The 20,492-nt window shown below is 34.1% G+C and overlaps 1 protein-coding gene across 1 annotated transcript in view; it reads left to right on the forward strand.

Moving 5' to 3' along the window:
- EPHA6 (EPH receptor A6) overlaps positions 1-20,492 on the forward strand; it is an 829,344-nt gene that overhangs the window by 525,350 nt on the left and 283,502 nt on the right. Inside the window, exon 6 of the mRNA XM_040621133.1 lies at positions 290-414. Within this exon, the coding sequence (XP_040477067.1) occupies positions 290-414 (125 nt within the window). The remainder of the gene's footprint in view (positions 1-289; positions 415-20,492) is intronic.

A 20,492-nucleotide genomic window follows, 5' to 3' on the forward strand; every position in this document is an offset into this window, starting at 1 on the left:
CCAGTTTAAAGGAAATTGTCCTGTATAACAAAGACTTAGATGATGAGTTTTGGCTCTCATTGGACTATTTGAGTTTTTCCTATGTTCCCTAGTAGAGTTTCTAAATATATTTTAATACTATATTTGGATTAAATAGAGTAGATCCTAGGGCTTTCTTATTAATCTGACATCAACAATTGCTACCCTCTACAACAAGAATTATATTTTCCTTGAAAGACAAAATAGTAAAGAAAGGATTATGGAGAATGATTCCTGCCAATTAATTCTTAGTTATTTTCTTTCCTTTCAGCACCTTCCCTGATAGGTGTGGTAAGGAAGGACTGGGCATCCCAAAATAGCATTGCCCTATCATGGCAAGCACCTGCTTTTTCCAATGGAGCCATTCTGGACTACGAGATCAAGTACTATGAGAAAGTAGGTCTTACTTGGAGCTTCCTAAAAAACTACATATACATATATGTGTATATATGTATATATTGAGCATGTTGTTATATTATTTTACTTTAAAACCTGTTCTTTGACCTAACCTCATACCTACTATGTCTTTGAAAACTCTCTAATTTACTATTATGCTTATACTTTCTTAATTAATTTGTTTCGTTTTATGTCAGATTATAAAGTAGAAGACGCAAGATGTTCATTTCTGTCATGACTTACTATAGGGATTTTTCCAATATAGTAAGAGGTAGTAACTCCTTTAGCTTACAGTTAGTTGACATAACATTGTTTCTACAATTCACTTGGAAGACATGGTAAAATAGAATTGCTATAACCTAAAGAAAGAGTTTGTGTGGCCCATGTTGTTTGCCAGTGAATTTAAAGTTACAGTTCACTATAATTTGAAAAACATAATTTAAGGGATAAATGGAAATAGCTGGATTAAATTTTTTCTTTACATTTAGGTCAGCTGTTTTACTTTTTTAAGAAGCTAGCAAGATAAATCTCGTTCATAAATCACCTTAATCTTAATTTACATTTTTGTCATTTTAAAATTGTTCTCAACTACATTTTCCCAAACTATATACTTCCTTACCTTTATTGTAGTCACATTCTTCTTTATGTTCTTCCTCTTATTCCTCAGTAGTATGATATCGTGGCTATAGACAGTATAGCAGACCACACAGCAATTCTGATATGTCTCATTGTGCTACTACTGCTCTGGAATATTGATAAAGGAAACATTAAATTAAAAAAATCAAGTAAAAATCATACATGATTTCTAGTTGTATACTACAGTAAGAGGAACTTCTTGTATTTCTGTAACTTACTAGAAACAAAGGAACATCACAAATAAATTTTGATTTCTTCTGAAGAAATACAAGACAAGAACAGAAATAGATGTCTGTCTTTGTCTATTCTATTGCTTCTGAGCCAATATAAGTTTGAAAAGGGAGAGGTAACTCAGTAGTCTGCCCGTATCCAGTTTTGACACTCTAGTTAAATTTCAGCATTATGTAGTCAATGAGAACTGTCATTATCATGAACCAACAGGAATAACTCCATAGTCTAAGAAAGGGGAAATTGACTGAGTTTTAATTGGATTGCAGATTCTGCACATTAGCCAGGCCAGCATGTGCCAGAAATCCTGTTGAGCTATCCTTTCAAATCTTACAACCTCTAGCATGCTACCACAAAATATACGTATTTTCTGTCTACTTATTTAAATAGATCTTTAGGTATGCAAAATCTTCATTATTTAAAAAAGCAATGGGCACATATATAAGCAACTTTTCAGAATGAGAATCCTCCTCCTTGTTTTATGAAGGCTGTATTTTGTACACAGAAAATCATTCTCATTTTATAATCATTTATACTTCATATGTTTGAAGATGAAGATAACTTGCAATATTTCCAATTAAGGACAAATCATACAGATTCTGTAAAAAGGGAACCATATTCATCCAATCAAAATTTTAGAAATCATAATATTCTGAAAGATGGTAATGGACATAATTTCCGTGTTTTAATGATAGAATAGATAATGTTATGAAGGAGCCTATTTTGTAAGAAAATGGCAATGATCCAGTGCTAATGGAGTTACCACACATGTAGTAAACATGGAGTTGGAAGCCAAGGATTCCTAATTCATGTTCTGATTGTGACTCTCATTACGCTTGTGGCCAAGAAAACTCAATTAATCTCTCTGTGTTTCACGCTTCACATTTACAAAACGGAAATGTAGGTATCAACTCTTCTAGTGGATCGTAAAGATTAATTTTATAAACAGACCTAAAGATGAAAAGCACATTAAATCAGTATTAGAAATCATTTAATTTAAGAAAGAATTAAGGAAATATTTGATACACCACACAACATAGAACCAGTATGCAATAGCATGGGAATTGTATACAAATTAATAAAAATCATTATCTTCTTATATGTAAATATACAACATATAGGCAACTAATCAAAGATGTTAGAATATCGAATCTTTCAGAATGAGCATAAAATGGTTGATAGGATTAAAACTGTTTCCCACTATGGCTTCATACTGTAACTGTGCATTTTACCTGTATGCATCTGTAACATAATTTCTGCTTCCAAGCAAAGACTTATGTAAAATTTATAACTAACACCTTACATTAGAACTGTTTTGGTTTTTTTTTAGGACTATTTATTTGACAGAGAGAGAGGCAGCGAGAGAGGGAATACAAGAAGGGGGAGTGGGAGAGGGAGAAGCAAGCTTTCCACTGAGCAGGGAGCCCGATGTGGGGCTCCATCCCAGGACCCTGGGATCATGACCTGAGCTGAAGGCAGACGCTTAATGGCTGAGGCACCCAGGCGCCCTACAGTAGAACTCTTAAAGTGCTAATTTCCTTCTTTATTAGGAACCTAAATACTGTTCAGTAAGAAAAGCAAGATACAAAGAAATATATGTACAAATGATCCTAATTTTGGAACACACATATCCTGCTCTATGTGTATATGTATATATGATTATATAAGTATAGAGAAATACAGAATGGAACAGAGTGTACCACATGCCGTCTCCAGTGTTGCTTGTTGGGTTGAAGTGGGACGGAGGACCGAAGTACATGGATGGAGGCAAGGAAGAAAGGGAAGTAGCAAGCACAGATGAATACGGATGGTTGGAGGATGGATGGATGGATGGATGGATGGATGGATGGATGGATTCAAAACAGCTTTGCTTTTTATCTTCTATCTAGTTGCCCATAAGCAAACCCTGAGACAGGATTTTGTAAGCAAGTGATTAATTTAGAAAGCTCCCAGGAAAACTGATAGAAAATGGGGAAGCAGGACTAGGAAAAACATGCCAGTCAAACTCAGAGTGACCAAAGGGAGCTGTGGCATATACATGACATCTCAGAGTTCATCCTTTGGAGAGAAAGAAGCTGAGCTGCCATACTTGGCTCCAGGCAATTACTGGCCACAAGTTCTAATGAGGTGTACAGAAAAAAAAAAAAAAATCAGCATCACTCTGGTTCTCTGTAGTGGTTTTAGTAACCCATATTTGGATCTATAAAGAAGGTGCCAGATACAAGCCTTTACAGTCAAAAAAACAAACGCTGGGGGAGCGGGAGCAGGAACTGATAAAGGTGATCCAAGGGAGTCTGCTGGTGCACCAAACTATGAACTAAGGCACTTCGGTGCTCAGGGAACTGGGAAAGAATTTTAAGCCTCGGCTCGTTATAATATTCATGTTCTCTTCAGTCTTTACTTTTGGTGCCACAGTCTTTAATCTATGGCATTTTAAACCTACCATTTCCTTTTAATCAAAGTTACTCTGTATTGCTAACTCATAATTAATCCACAAGCGATCAATATTTATATCATTCTTTCAGGAATTCATGCTGTTTTATTATATTCTCCTTAAGAGCGTTAACTCTGTAAATCAGGAAAGAAGTTAAGCTGCTTAGAATGTGAAGTGTCTACAAATACCTGAGGTCAGACAACAAACATACTGTTGTTACCAGTGACCTTTTCTCAGGGAATGTGTAATATTAGAAAAAGGCCCTGGCCTGGGTGTTCAAAAACTTGTTTTTGGCTCAGATCTTAACTTTCTTAGTTGTTTTTTTAATCTGTAAAAAAAAAAAAAAAAAAAAAAGTTTCTAGAAAGATAATCTCTAGTCCTAGCTGTTTCAAAATGTAAATCCATATGGTTTATAGATAACTTTGTCCCATAACTCAAATCATTATAGTTTTTCATTTATGTCTACTGAAGTTAAATGCACACCCACACATATTAGAAAATATTTTACCACAGGGAACAGTATTCTTCACATTATAATTATATATAAAAATCAAGACCCTACATTGTCCTTTGTCTGTGTGTGATGGGAAGGGTGTGAAGAAGAAAACATATTGCTTGTTGATTATAACTAATTAGATATTGTCTGTTCAGGTAATTATACCTCCCCAATTCTTAGTTACTTTTTTTGTACTCAAGAAGTGTTTCTTTTTTTTTTACACTTAAGTGAATAAACTTTGAACATGAAAAGGCACTTAAAATAATGAAGAAAGTCAGATATGTTACCCAAAAAATCTTCCGTATTTACTTACTAACAAAGTAGAGCCTACTCATAATGAGGGAACTGTTTAAAAAAAAAAAAAAAAAGACAATTTAGATGATACAAACACACTTTATTTAACACTTCATGAAGTCAACAGTCTCAGAGAACTGCAAAATCGGACAGAAGGCAGGAAACTTTTAAACAATTTTTCTCTTCTTAATTGAAAATATCTGGCTGAGGCCACATATTTCATCTTATTTGGGGTGAGAAGAAAGGAGAAAAAAACGTGTAGAGTTGGCTTGGCATTTGGGGACTGGCTGACTGGATATACTGCATTTTTGGTCAAACAGAATTCACAGGGATACAAAAATCATATTTGGTTTTCTGTGGCCCCCCAGGTAGAAGCAACTCCATCTTGGGCCTGGAAAGTTATTTCAGCAAAACTAAGACATTATCTGCTTCCACCCCCTCAGTTTCTATCTCTAAAATTTGCAAACCCTTTTGCAGTCACAAAATATCAAAAATTCCATTGAATATCAAACATTCCCTTTCCTTATCTGTACTCTTCCCTCTCTCTTTAGCCTTTTTGTTCTCATTCATAATTTTTCCTCTCTTTTTGGCCTCTGCCCAAGGCACTTTTCTTTCTCCTGCTTCTTTGTTCTTTTATTGTATTTATCAAAGTTAGTCTTTTTCTTTTAAAGATTTATTTGGGAGAGAGAGAGAGCACAAGCAAGGGGGGGCAGAGAGAATCTCAAGTAGACTCTGTACTGAGCCTGACATGGGGTCAATCTCATGACCCTGGGGTCATGACCTGAGCCAAAACCAAGAGTCAGATGCTTAACCAACTCTGCCACCCAGGCACCCCTCAGAGTTGGTCTTGATTAGAGTCATTTATGTGTGTATCTGACTCTCTCACTAGTTCGTGAGCCCCTGAAGAAAGGAGACCATTTCTTGTTTGTCCTTGTCACCCCACGTTCAGTCAGTGCCTAACACTGAAATACTGTTTGCTTTCAGTCATATTCTAAAGAAATTACTAAAAATCTTCTTCTTCTTCAGAACTCATTGATGGGAAATTGAGAAAAGTTACCCAGCCACCGTAAAATTACCCCAGCAATTGGAAAAAAAAAAAAAAGAGAGAGAGAGAGAGAAAGCCGCCAGAACTCCTGTTTCTACCTGTTCATAACAAAGACCCATACACATATGTCCATCAGCGAAAAGGATGTTCTGGTAATAAGTAGAATGTAAGCCCAGAAGGGCATGGATTTCCTCTCTACTTTCACATCCCCAGCACCCAGAAAGTCACACAGTTAATAATTCATGGACCACAATAGTTGGCTAGTTACATGCTAGGTACTTTTAAAAGTGTTTTTCGTGGATTGAATAATTCAATCCTAATAACAATGCTTTGAGATAAATACTATTCCTCTTCCCATTTTACAGATGAGGGAACAAGGAAGGTATGTAACTTCATCAAAATCATGCAACCATTAAGTGGTTGTTAATACTGGCCTTGGTACTTGCATCACAATTGGATGTCTCAAAAAAGTCAGTGCTTTCTGCTGATGCTGATTTTCTGGGTTCCCTGTGGCCAAACACTTCATTACTCTCCAATGCCCATTTTGCATCTGTAAAATGGCAGCGATAAAACATACCTGTTTCACCAGGGTGCTGTACAGCTCCACTAATTACCAACGGGTAGCTCATTTTGCAAACATGAATCCCCCATAACAGTTCATTATTCTTACATCCAGTATTTAAAGGCACTGTGACTGGTGAAGTCTTTTCCTTAAAAGTTCTCTTGTTAATTTTTACCAGAGTCAGCAGTTTTTAGAATTTTTTTTTGTTCAAGAGAATTCATCATGAGAAAGGAAGCACTTCTTATGTCTACATGGTCAGTACTATCTATGTAAAATAATTGATGTATCTACCACTATTTCACCTAGTTTACCAATAAAGTACCTATAAGTTTTCTATAAAATTTTATAATTTCATGTCATGAGAACAGTGTATTGTTTTTTTTAAAAGGTGAGATTTGTGGGAAATTTTTAATTATGGGAAATATTTTCATCTCCCAGGGATGATTTAAGGGAGACTCTTTTGAGAGAAGGTTGCATTTGTGGTGTCCTTTATGAAGTCACATACTTCTCAATACCAAACTTTATACAGGCCTCTTTCTTTCTCCCCACCTCTCTTATTCTACTTTCTCAGGATAGTTTTTCCCCAGATAACAATTCAATAAATCTTGCTCTTTCTTCCTAAAGATATATAATCAGTAAATCTGCATCTTCATTTGATTAAAAATATATGAAGAAATTATTGAAGAAATAATCAACTGAATACAACTTTTGTTGTATTTCCTTCACTTTGGTGTTTGCCCAAGGGAAGAAGAGAAATTTCTCTTCACTTCCATAAATGCTACTCTTACCTTCATCCACTCTTTGGGTACAGAAACATATCTCCTTCATTCTTTGCACCCTCCTTCCCCTGTGGCCATCTCTAACGTGTACATTTTTTGAAAAAGATTTTATGTATTTATTTGAGAGAGAGTGCACAGTGAGAGAGAGAGAGAGAGAGAAAGAGAAAACAGGAGCAGGGAGAGGGGCAGAGGGAGAAGCAGATTCCCCATTGAGCAAAGAGCTCCATCTCAGGATGCTGGGATCATGACCTGAGTGGAAGGCAGGCTCTTAACACACTGAGCCACACAGGTGCCCCTAACTTGCACATTTTGTAATCTAAATGTAAACTTGCATGTAAACCTAAGTGTGGTTATTACACAGGAACTAAGGAAAGTGGGATTGAGGAGGGCATAAGGATCACCCAGAGCACATGAAGAGCTTTTTGAAATGTGGACTATGATTCAGTTGACTGGAGGTGGGTTGACACCATGGGGAATAGGGTGAGGATTTACGTTGGGAACAAGCTCCCAGGCAATGCTAGCAGTGCTGCTCTAAGGACCAAGCTTTGAATTGTAAGTTTCCAGAGGCCCTGATTCTCTGTTACCTTGGGGAATATAATCACAACCCTTTAAACATACTCATGAATTTAGACATTGCACCATCTTTGTAACTGGCTAAGACCTTTATAGATGCTATACGATGCATATGATATTAGAACCTAAAATATAAGTTTGAAGGAAAACACAGTAAATAAAGGACAAGTCAGTTTCAGATACAATCGAGTGCTTCTATTGAAGTCAGCAAATTCCTGAGCTGTTAAATAAAGTTTTGTGTTCTTTTTTTTCCTTTCTTTTTTATAATCCTTATTTGTTGCGGTGTCCACCACAGAGAAATTGGATATGAGCATTTGGTACTAATTAAAACAACATTACCTGATAGAAAATGGACAACAAGGGAATTTACTGATACAAACACTCATTATGGAGATTTCATAGCCAATTTCCGTGTTGTGCAGCAAACACCACACTGCATAGAAGCCTGTCTAGTTTAGTGAGCCCAGGGAGTCCCATGGTGCCTGGAGCAGAGATTCTCGTGATAGCAAGCCTGGGACTGGTGCCAGCACTGCATCAAACGCAGCATCTGTATGGTTTTCACATATCAAAATAGAAAGAAATTTAAAAGCACAGAGTCTGCATGCACATGAAAATTACAAGTGTCTACTAACTATTCTAGCTCTAAATTCTGTCCATCTTCCTAAGAGTTATACTATCTTTATCTTTTGATTGCTTTGAAAAATGAATTCATTTGGAATAATAGAAGCTGGGCTTAGTATGTGTAAGTTCTGGTATATCCAAAAAAAGGGAAAAATTAAGTGGGGAGAACTAAGTACTCTTAACTATACTTCATTCAAAACTTTAGAATATACCTCAATCTATGGACTGAAATAAAAGTTATAAACATAACGAGTGTCAAAAACGTATGTTCTGTTTCCAAGAACAATCAAACAATACTCCTTCCATCATGCTCAGAGGGCCTGGGATTCTTTTGGTGAAATAGTCATCAGAAGTACAATTGCCGCCTGATGTTCTGTGTAGTACTAGGTAAGGATGCACATTCGTTAGCCACACTTCTGCCTGCTTCTTGTGTTATATTTCAATCAGCTCTAAGCTCCACAGCATTGTAATTCAATTTCACATCCTAAAGTCAGAGTCAGTCACTTTGATATTCCTGGGCATCCTTTTCTTAAACTGCTTCCTCATCACTTTCCTGAATTTCATGTCTTTCTTTTTTGATGAGGTTAGGGTAAACTAAGTTGTTTCCCAATTCCGAAATCCCATGGTTACATAAGCTTATTATTTTTATTGTGTCTTGCTTTGCTATGCAATGTGGTAGTAGATAATCAGAGTAATGAAAGAATGAGAGATTTAATGTTTCTGATGAAAATATGAAATATTTTTAAAATTATGGAAAAGTATGTACAAACCTTAAGGATGAAAGAATCATCCAATCTCTTCAGTAGTCTATAAATCTATATATTTTACAATCAAGTTTTACATTTCTTTTTTTTTTTTTAAGATTTTATTTATTTTATTCGACAGAGATAGAGACAGCCATCGAGAGAGGGAACACAAGCAGGGGGAGTGGGAGAGGAAGAAGCAGGCTCCCAGTGGAGGAGCCTGATGTGGGGCTCGATCCCACAACGCCGGGATCACGCCCTGAGCCGAAGGCAGACGCTTAACCGCTGTGCCACCCAGGCGCCCCTAGGTTTTGCATTTCTAAGAGTAAACTGTGACTATTTAAAAATGATTAATTACTCACATATATTTCTACCTCCTCTTAAAAATTATTGTTAAGAGGGAAAAATAATGCAGTTCAACATACGGCTTAGAGTAGAGGTTATAGAAACCACCACAATATCAAATTATCGGAGGATCACAAATGTCCCTTCGAGTTGGGGGTGGGGGTAAGGTGGTGGGAAGGAATGCTAGAAACTATTCTAGGAAAAATATTTGCACTGATGCCTACCAAAATCAGTGTAGTCTTACGGTACGCAAAAATAGTATTTTTCTATTATATTTTTATTCCTTCAGAAAATCCCTTCTGGGGAATAACAAGAACAAATTCAAACTTCCTCTAATTTCTGATCTGGTTTGGTGAAATTCATACAAAAATATCACTGACAGACACCAATTTTTCTAATGTAATGTTGCCTTGAATTCATATTGCATTCAGCCTTCAAAGCACTACTCTTCCATTAGCAGAAAATGTAAATATAATGTTGCTACTTTTGAAAGTTAAATATAAAAGTCAGACATCTAACTTTCCATCCCAAAATGATGAAAGAGTAAATACTACTATATAATGCCTGTAGGTAAATCTTGCCAGATTTTCTAATATAGATTTTAAGCTAAGAGCTGCAATTATATTGTGTTATCTAACCCTTAGCAAGTTTTTCCTTGATCACTGGCCTTATTAAAATGTTGACTGAATTGTATTCCCTGGAGAGGAATGTAAGATTTGCTTATTTTAAAAATACAACCATATTTTTGCCTGTTCTTTAAACAATTACAGTGTGGGGCCAGAAGTACAAACATAATTACCAATTCATAAATTTACCCTTTCTCTTCTGATACTCTACTGCTACTCTCTTTCATCCAGCACTTAATAAGAAGATCTACACATTGAACATAGAAGCATTTATTTCTTCTGAGGATTTTGAAACCTGTAATTATATGAAAGATGCTATGAAATTATCTTGAACTACTTCCCATAAAAGATGGGGTGGCGGTTTACAGAATACCTTGTTTGGCTCCATTTTCCTTGAGGGATTTATTTAAGGAATATCGCTGAGGAAATTTGGACCATACAGAGGGTAAGGCAGGATAGTAACTTTTCTTGGTAGCCAATCAGGAATTTGGTGGGCTTTCTTCCCAGAAATAGCTCACTTCAATAAATACTTTTGTGAAGGGTGTATATGTGTTTTTAAACTCTGCATATTTAAGCACTGTTTTTATAAGGCTCTGTAGATTCCAAAATATTGTAATATTATAAAGAAAATTCAACATTTTAATAGAAATTTTCCATAAGAAGTATGTGAGCTGCTCCATGTCCCTGCTGCCTGACTTGATTCGCAGATTTTTTACTGCCAGAGGGGAAGTCTAACGTTCAAGATTTGTAGTGTATCCAGAGTTAGGAAACCAGCCCTTATTCACTGCAAGACTAACATTTGATTTCTGTCGGATAGATTAGAAAAATAAAAAGGAGTTGGAAGCTGAAATGTTTGTACATTTCTGATCCTTGAAACTACTTTTAGTAGAGAGTAGAGTGAAACTTGACTGAAAGTAGAGAACAAAGTCTTGGTGTTAATAATTAAATTAGATTATGAAAAAAAAACAAAAATAATACTAGCATTTGCTGAATACGCTACCTATACTAACTCATTTCAAGCCATGTTGATTAGCTGCTAGCTAATGAGAAGCATCTACCTACTTCATGAGTACAAGTTAGATTTCAGCCTCCAGCTGGCCACTTAGTAAGAAACTGTAATAAAAATATATTTATATATTGATAAAACATTAAAAGTGACTAGACTATTGTTTATTTCATTTGTCTTCTATTCCTTAGTTAATTTTTGGTGCCTCTGTGGTCAATTCATCCTGATATTTATGAAATAAATTTTTGACCCATAAGAACAAAAATGTACTATAACTGAAAATCATAAAGCAATTGAAATGAAACTAAACTGGGTAGTTCTACTATCAACGCTGCCTCTAACTAGTTGTAGACCTTGGACAAGCCTTAAACATCTCAGTTTCCCTCAGCCAAATTGAAAGTGGCCTTAATGGTATTATTTTAAAACTCCCTCTCAGCTCCTACAATCAAAAGTAGTAATACTCTATCTAGTCATAGTGCATTTTGACAGATCTGTGTTAGAACTCAGGCTTTGACACTAATTGACTGTATGACCATAGCAATTATTATTTCCCTAACCTTGAATTTCCTCATTTGTTAGGAGAGAAATGATAACAACCAAAGAAGCTATTATGAAGAATAGAGTAAATGATACTCTTAAATATAAACCATCTTACTTACTACTTGGCAAGAATAAGTATTCAATACATATAACATACTAAAATTGGTATTAGTTAAAATATTGGTACCAGCTTGGGTTTCAAATGGTTTCAGTTCCACATTAAGATCCTAAATTTTTGTTATCCAAACAGAATGACATCGTATCCAAACTGCACCAAAAGGATTATTCTGTTCTATGGATAATACGGCAATAAGACAAACAAGTATAAAGATAGTAGCTAATACAACTATGTAGTAAACTGCAGAGCAGAACCAGTTCCTGCATTTAAAAATACATCCACATTAATGTTAACCAGTTGATACTATCCCACAATATTTTTGTATTGTCACTGAAGAAGTTTTAGTATAAGCATGATAACATTTTAATTTGGGAAATCACAAAATCAATTTCTTAACGTGTGAATTTACATATTCTTCAACTGTAAAACTTTTGACATTAAATAAGAAACAATTTTTTTTCTTACAAATTAGATATAAATGTATAGTAGTATGGGCAGAAACATAGAAAAATAGTTGTATTATGATTATGCCTTCCAAATGTATATTAAATATATTGGTGACAACTTAGGCTGTATTTAACTTTGATAAAGGATTCTTGCTCTTCTGTATAAAACAAGTTTTTAATATATGAGAACAATTCTTTAAGCATGATGGTCTACTTATTTTGGCAGATTTTATTATTCCATTACTACCTAGTTGGGGTAAATAACTCTAACGTGTCTGCCTTCTCATGTCTTCCCTCATGGTTCTTGTTTCTTTTTTGTCTTTCTTCTTACTCCATAAGGGCCAAAGTATATTGTGCACAGGATGTGTGGCAGCCAAACATTCTCTTTCCCTCATCTACCATCCTTGCAATAGTAGTCTTCTCTCTTTATTAATCATTTATGAAAATAGATATATATCAAAAAGTAGGCAATATAGTGGTAAATAAAGATTTCATTTGCAAACGGATTTCCAAACTGAAAGCATGAAAATCCTCTTAGAATTACAGAATTTAAAAATATTAATGGTCATTAGGGCAGATTTAATCTAGCTCTGATGTATATTAGCATGCTAGACCCAGAATAATTGTGGCTTCTGTGACATTGGCCAAGACCACAATACAGGTATCCTGAATGCAAGGCCAGCTGTCTTCTAATATTCCATATTGTCTCAGAAAGCACCACCATTTGGAAGATGTTATTTAATATGCTACCCTTATAGGAAAAGATACTGAACATTAACCTCATCTAAAGATCAACTGTATTAGTTTTCTGTTACTGTGTAACAAATTACCCAAATGCTTAGCAGCTTACAATAATGAATATGTATTATCTCACCAAGTATCCAAGAATCAGAAATCCAGGAGTGGCTCAGCTGCGTGGTTCTGCCTCAGGGTCTTCCGTGGGGTTGTAGTCAAGTTATTTGGGGCTGCAGTCAGCTGAAACTGAGGTTAGGGAACCCTTTTTTCAAGCTCATTGATGTGAGAGGAAACTTCAGCTGTTCATCAAGTGGACTTGATCACATAAAAAAAGAGTGCAATATCTTTTATAATCTAATTTTAGCAGTTACTGTCACCTCTGTCATAGTCTATTGGTCATACAGACCAACCCTGGTAAAATACAGGAGGGGACTGCATAATGGGGTAAACACTAGAAGAGGGTCAATCTTAGAAGTTGGTCACTGTATCGGTCTTGGAAGGATCTGTAGTGCTTCAATTTGGCTTCACCAGAAAATTGTGAGGAAATGCTGTGTAACTATTCTGAAATACCATGTCTTTTAAAACATTCTCTAGATAGCTCAATGATATGGCCATTACATTTTTTAGAATTTTCTTAGAAGATTTTACTATGCTGTCCAAAACTCAACATATAAAAGCCCAACTTCATACATATAACAGATCTCTTTTTTTTCAAATAACTCTATCATGTCATTTAAGTAGCCCATGTAGTTACTTTTCTATCTCTAAAATAAAAGTAAAATAAAAAAAACTAACTACATTTCCAAGTAAACAAACCCATTCATAATCCTCACGATGAAGCTTAGGCAGAAAAACTTATACCTTTGGCCTTATATTCGGCTATAATTAAGGATATATGTTGCTTTGACTCTTGCAAGACCTTAACAATTTCTGATAGTTCAAGTAGACCAGATCCCATGAAAGCACAATTCCCCTGGCCTTTCAAAAGGATAAAGCTGCCCTTAGAAACAATAGAAGCCTTTGCTCACTATATAAATACTCCTGGATAGTAAAGATATATAGGAATGTAGTTAATATTTTCTAAATAACTAAAAATTTAATTTATGAAAGAGATCTCTAAACTTGATTTTACGAACCAACACAGTGCCTTCTCAGGTCATTAAAAAATAAAATATTTGAACTTTTTCCCAAATAAGTATTAATTAAAATATCAAAAAATATGTCAAGTGCTGTGCCACATAGCTCTTATAAGGAGCCGTGGGAAGATAATAGATTAACTCATCATATGGAAAAAACTGGGCAAAAGAGTTGCATGAATCTGTGTGTGTGTGTGTGTGTGTGTGTGTGTGTGTGTGTGTATGTGTGTGTGCAAATATAAAATTAAATCAAGAAAGGTCATTTCCCAAGAAATTTATATTCTTGGGAATATGTCTATATTAGATTTATATTATCTGATATATTCAAATAAATGTCTTAATAAAGACAAGGCTAAAAACTGAGGCATTTCTCTGCTTCAACCAATCCTCTAAACTCTGATATTTAGCTCATCTTTTCTAATTGTCAATCAGTACATCTCTTTACAAAGAAATTTTGTTTGAGAAATGCCTTACTTTCTTAATTTAGAAAGATACTTAACATCCTCAAGAAATGCATCAGACCTTTAAAATTTAGAAAAAAATAATTACTACAAAAGTGCTCTGGGAGTTAAACTATTACAGCAAAATTCTTTTAGCTTATTCCCGCATAGTAAGCGATGTGTAGTAAGCTGCTTCATTTCCCGGCTCTGCTATTATTATCCTGATTCCTCAGGGAAAAGCTTAAGTGTCTTAGATTCTCAAATGAGGGGGAAAAAAACCTAAGTCTGTTATCTGCTTCAAATAAGTAGAAATAATTATGAGGCTTCTCTGACCAGATATAATTTTTTCCTTGGAGAATAAAGCAAGGTCCCTTGCAACAGCCATTATTAATGGCACTGATATAATTACTATTTGAAAAAAGGAAATCTGCCCAGAAAAATCAATTATAAACCACCAAATGTTCCTTGGACTTTTCAGAGAGATTCTCTGCCTATTGTCCCTCATGACCTCTCCATTAAGAGAATGGTTGGCTCTACTCCTAATGGTTGCCTTCAATTATTTACAGGGGATTTCTAAGCTTTGGTATTTCATATTAAAATGGCCTGGAGAGCATTTCCTGATTGTCTTTCTTGCAGAACAGAAGAGTCACTCTGGGGAAAGTAGTAATCCAGGTGGCCTTGCTCTAAAAAAGGTGACTCGGAACCCTCTCCAAATAACACTGCTTGTCGTGCAAACATTGGTTCTCATAAAATGAAGCAAGCAATGTATGGTGATGTTACTGTCACTGAAAAGTTTCAGGAAAAAATAGTTAAAATAGTCATTAGGAGTAGTTATCTGTAATCTAAAGAAAACCTGGTTTTTGTTTGTCTGCGTTTGTCACCTCCTTTGTTTTTAACTAGTCACATTCCACTTCCCTCAGCATCAGCTCAGAGTGTCCCATTACCATCATCCAATATTAATTATCTCCTGATGTGACTGGTGTGTTGTAATTCTGTCTTGTCTATTCTTTGGCACCTTGAAGTTTGTAAAATTTTCTAGAAGAAAATAAAGCTGAAGACACAATTTGAAATAAAGACAAACTGTATAGAATCATATAAAATATATCCCAGGCGTGATACGTGTTGAGGTCAGGATATAACTTTGTGGAAGGGTCAAAGAAACTTGAACTCATTCCTTGTAATGGTCACCAACTTGATCATCTACATCTTTTAATTACAAAATCCTACCATGTTTTTTTGACAAAGGCTATAGACAAGAAGTATTTTTTGTTTGTTTTATTAGATGAACTTATTAAGGAAGTGGTCTTTGGATTGAATAAGATCTGGGACTTGTAGGAAATTCATTTAAGGTGTTTATTTGTAGCAGACCAAAAGACATTTCAAAACACATTCATGTACAGTCTCTGATCTCTATCCTTTGTTAAATTAGATGATCGTAAACAAAGAGTCTGCAATGCAATATATAAGCCCATATTCTGTCTTCAAAACAACTTTGGTTGACATTATTGTCTACTGATTTATTCAACAGCCTTTATTTTTAAAAGCACTCATATTTTTCTACTTGAGCAATATTTGAGGAAAAATCTAATTTTCTGACTTTAGTGTTACATAGTTTATTGTCAAAAAATAAAATATATTTCTCAATTTCACTTAATTGCCAGAACTTTTGCACCTAATTTTTGGCCCAAGTATGGTAATCTGCAGAATACAGAAATCTAAAATACCCACTCCTTTTTTATTCTTACAAATGAACACTTTGCTTTGCATTAATATTTTGTTTTAATATAGGACAAAGTGAAGAATAAAGACAGGAATGGAAAGAAGAAACTAAAATATATTTTATGCCCCTGAGCCTGACATTTTTGCTGCCTGTCTGGCAGCAAATCCAGAATTTCTTCTTTCACACCATGCTACACCCTGAACATTAAATCCAAGACTCTTTTGCAACTAAAGTTACGTTAGAATTTAGAGTTAAGTGAACTTCTGTAATAAAAATCCTTTGTGGATACAACTTTAAATAATTAAAGAGATAAAACATTTTCATTTTTGGCTTAGGTACCAGCCCATAATGGGGAGACACTTAATATTAACAACTGTGGCAAAATGGGAAGACAAAAGCCTTCTAGGCAAAGAGAATACTTTTGTGAAAACCCAAGACAGAAGAAAACCCAAGGAAGTTGTCAGGTTCAAGGAAGAGTTTACTAAGTTCGAATACATTAAGGGGGAAGAGGAGATAGGCTTGGAGTGCAGAAGCAAGCCAGGTCCCCCGCCCTCTCCTTCTTCCTTTCTTCCTTCCTTCCCTCATTGAACAAATACCTATCAAACATTGACGTGTGGAGCTGTTTAGCACTGCAAATTTGGTTTAAGGATGATATTAAATATTTTAAGTAGTGTTTTATTAGATTTGGTTAAATATGCTTAAGATATAATTAACTGTCATTAGAAATGTCATGTCTTTCACTATTATAGAATATCTTTATGTCTTTCATTAATAGCATTTAAACTTTCGATTATTTTTACCCAACCCATCACTCAGGAAATTAATTTTATACCTCTCATCCACTTACTTTCCTTTTTCAATGCCCAAATCAAGAAATGTGTTTATAAAATGTCTTTCTTTAACATGTTTGCAATCACAATAGTACAATTGATTCATAAATTTTATTTCCCAAAATATTTAGTTTGGGATGAATCCAAGCAAAATATTGCATTGTTTCAAAATAGAAAACATTTTAGGAACTGTAGATCTATGATCAGATGTGTATCTTAAAAACAATTATAGTTCCCATATATCTTTCATTGCAATTTTATTTTATTTTAAACATATGTGTCAGTTACAAAGTAAAGACGATTTTTGCAGGGACAAAAGGGAATCGCAAGTTACTGCAGACCTTTTTGTGACCATGCATGTCTCCACGTGCTAGATTGTGAGTCTTCTTGAAATCATGTTTGATTCAGTTTTACATCTCCAGCATTTAGTACTTGGCCAGATATAATGTAATAATATGAATGAATGATTTGTTACTCCTAAACTTCCACTTTCTTTTCTCCTATGTTTTTGGGGATTCTATTGAAAAAAGGCTCTATGTCACTTAGTCTTGGGAGAAAGAGACTTATTGTTTTCTAGAATGATGGCAGACTAAGTATTCCTAAAGTCTCTTTCTTGGCAAAATAAATAGGTGTGTATAATGCATACTCTTCATGGTTATTTTGGTCTCACAAAAGCTAAAGGTAAATTTCAAGTATTTGTTTCTGCCTGTCCAAAATAATAATAATAATAATAATAATAATAATAATAATAGTATTAATAGTCTGAGAGTGGAGGAGAAACACACTGTCAGTCTGGTATGATGGGCTTTCCCAGAGAGCAGATTTCTCAGTATTCTGAAAGGACCATTATGAAAATTAGAGCATGAGGCCACCAGCTAGGAGGACGAACTCATCCTAGGTTTCCTGTGCTGAGCCAAGATGCTCAAGGAAAACTGAAGTGGCACCATTTCATCAGCAGCCCCCTGCTGCTCACAGACATACAAGTAAGTCCTCTCTGGAGAAAATGTAGGACTCAATGACACCACAGATTATGATGAGTCAATAATATCATAATCAAAGAACACTAAGCACAAGAGAAAACAAGAAGACAGGAATGAGTCATCAGAAACAGTCAGCGACTGATTTAGAATCACGCAGACTAAATATGTTAAAGAATCATACATAGAACAGTTATATATAGAATGTTAAAAAAATAGCAAATGCAATCATGAAAATGAGAGAGAGACGAGAAGAATAGGTAGATTAGGGGAAAAAGGGACTTATAAAATGAAAATATGTGATTATTGTAAGAAGAAACTCAACCAGTGGATTAAACATTTATTCATTTATATATAAATGATATATATGTCTATGTATATAAGATGCATATGTATATAGGTATACATATATAAAATGTATATATACACATATGATAAACAGTAAGAGGAGACATTTAGTAAACTTGAAGATGTATCTGAAAATGTTGCCCAGAACTCAGCCCAAAGAGATAAGTTAAAGGAAATTTTATAAAAGAGGAATAAAGGGATGTGAAAAATAGAATAACGAGATCTAATATACACTAAACTGGATTCTAAGAAAGAAAATACAAAAGGAATGGAGAGCATGCAATACTTACACGCATAACGACTATGAATTATCTAGAACCAGTGAATCCACAAAGTATAATATATTTAAAATAGGAAAAATAACTCATGTCTAGAAACTTTTTAGTAGAACTGTAGAATATAAAGAAATAGACAAAGGGGACAATTTTTAAATTAGTGAGACTTATTTGTCATTCTGTTGACAAAGGAAGGACAATTAGAATTAAAGCAGACTTCTTAGCAAAACAGAAAGCAGAAAATTGAAGAATATTACCTTCAAATTTTTGATAGAGACCATTCGTCAACCCAGAATCATCTATGAACAAGGGTAAAATAAAGACATTTAGAGATAAACAGAACTTTTGTCATCAAAAGACCTACCATGGAGGAACTCCTAAAGGATGGCTTCAGTAAAAAGGAAAATTTTTCTAAAAGGAGCATATGAGAAGCCAAAAATGAATAAATTAAATAGTAAATACACACATAAATCTGAACAAACATTGTGTGTAAAAAATAATATTTCAATAAGAACAAGTATTGGGTAAAAATAGCATTCATGGGTCAAAGAAGAAACGATAAAGGAAATTAAAGTACTTCTAATGGAACGGTAATGAAAATATTACGTAGCAAAGAGCATGCCATATAGTGTAAGAAGTACAGAAATGGAAATTCATAACAAGTTTCCATATTGTAAAATAATAAATTCCCCAAATTAATGAGCTAAGTATTCTACTTATGAATTTAGCAGAAGAAAAAAAGGGATAAACCCAGGGAAAATGGAAGGAAAGAAGTAATTACAAGAGTAGAATTAAGAAAATACCAAAAAAAGATACTAAAGAGAAGATCAACAAAACCAAAAGTTGAAGAGATTAATCAGTTATATAAAACCTGAGATAGACTGATCAGAGTAAAAAAACAAACTAAAAATTAATGGGAATAATAGTGGGGATAAAACAACAAATATTGTAGGGATTGAAAAGATAATGAGTTTACTAAGATCAACTTTATGCAAATAATGTAAAAACGTGTGTAAACTAAACGAAAGTTGCATAAAAATATTATTTACTAAATATAATTGAAGTCAATAACTTGAATAGTGATTTAACTATTTAATAGGTATATTAGTTATTTAACTAATAATTTGAATAGGTGGATAAAATTGCTTTAAAATTCAGAGCTTCTGGTTTAAATAGTTTTAGAAGTCATTTTACCATCTTTCAAGGAGCACATCATTCCAAACATATGCAAACACTTCCAAAGAACAGGAAAAAAGAGGGAATTCTGTGAAATGCATCCTATGTGATCAGAATAACCCTAACTGAAAGAGAACCTCAGGAGAAATAATTACAGGCAAATCTCAGAAACATAATTACAAAATTCTAAACTAAATGCTAGCTAACTAATCAAGCAGATTATAAAACAAACAAACAAAAAGAGTAGATTTATTTCAAAAATGCATGAGGGCTTTAACAGAAAATAATTTATAAATATAATTTATGTTAGCAAATTAAAGGAGGAAGTTCTCAATAGATGCAGAAAAAGCATTTGATATCTAATACCTGTTCTTGAGTATAATTCTTAGAAAACTAGGAACATAAGATAACTTCCCTAAGGTAATTAAAATCAAGAAAATATCCTTCTTAGGGAGAAAATGTTAAAGTAAATCTCCTAAAAACAGAAACTATATGAAAATGCCTGCTATCATTGTTTCTATTAAATATTATAGGTTCTAGCATTTCAATTAGATAAAATAAGTAATATAATCATATAAATTGTAATCTGTATCTCAGATTATGACTTTCTACATGGAAATTTTCACCAAATATATATACAAGTTGTTTAAGTAATTAGGCTGTATCAAGGTGGCTGGCTATAAAAATTCAATTGCATTTCTACATACCAGCAGCAAACAGCAAACATTTAAGTTTCAAAGAAATTACAATTGTAACAGCAACATAATCTGTGAAGTATTTGGGAATAAATCTAAAATATATCTCAATATATACAAAACCATTGTAAAACTTTACAGACATTTAAAACACTCAAGTAAATGGAGAGTCTGCATTCATGGATCAGCGAGACTGTCATAGAAAGGTCATTTTCCCTCAAATGATGTGTAGACTCAATCCAATTCTAACAAAA

The sequence above is a fragment of the Ursus maritimus genome, unplaced genomic scaffold (genome assembly GCF_017311325.1).
Source record: "Ursus maritimus isolate PB19 unplaced genomic scaffold, ASM1731132v1 scaffold_4, whole genome shotgun sequence".
In the NCBI taxonomy this organism is placed as follows: domain Eukaryota; kingdom Metazoa; phylum Chordata; class Mammalia; order Carnivora; family Ursidae; genus Ursus; species Ursus maritimus.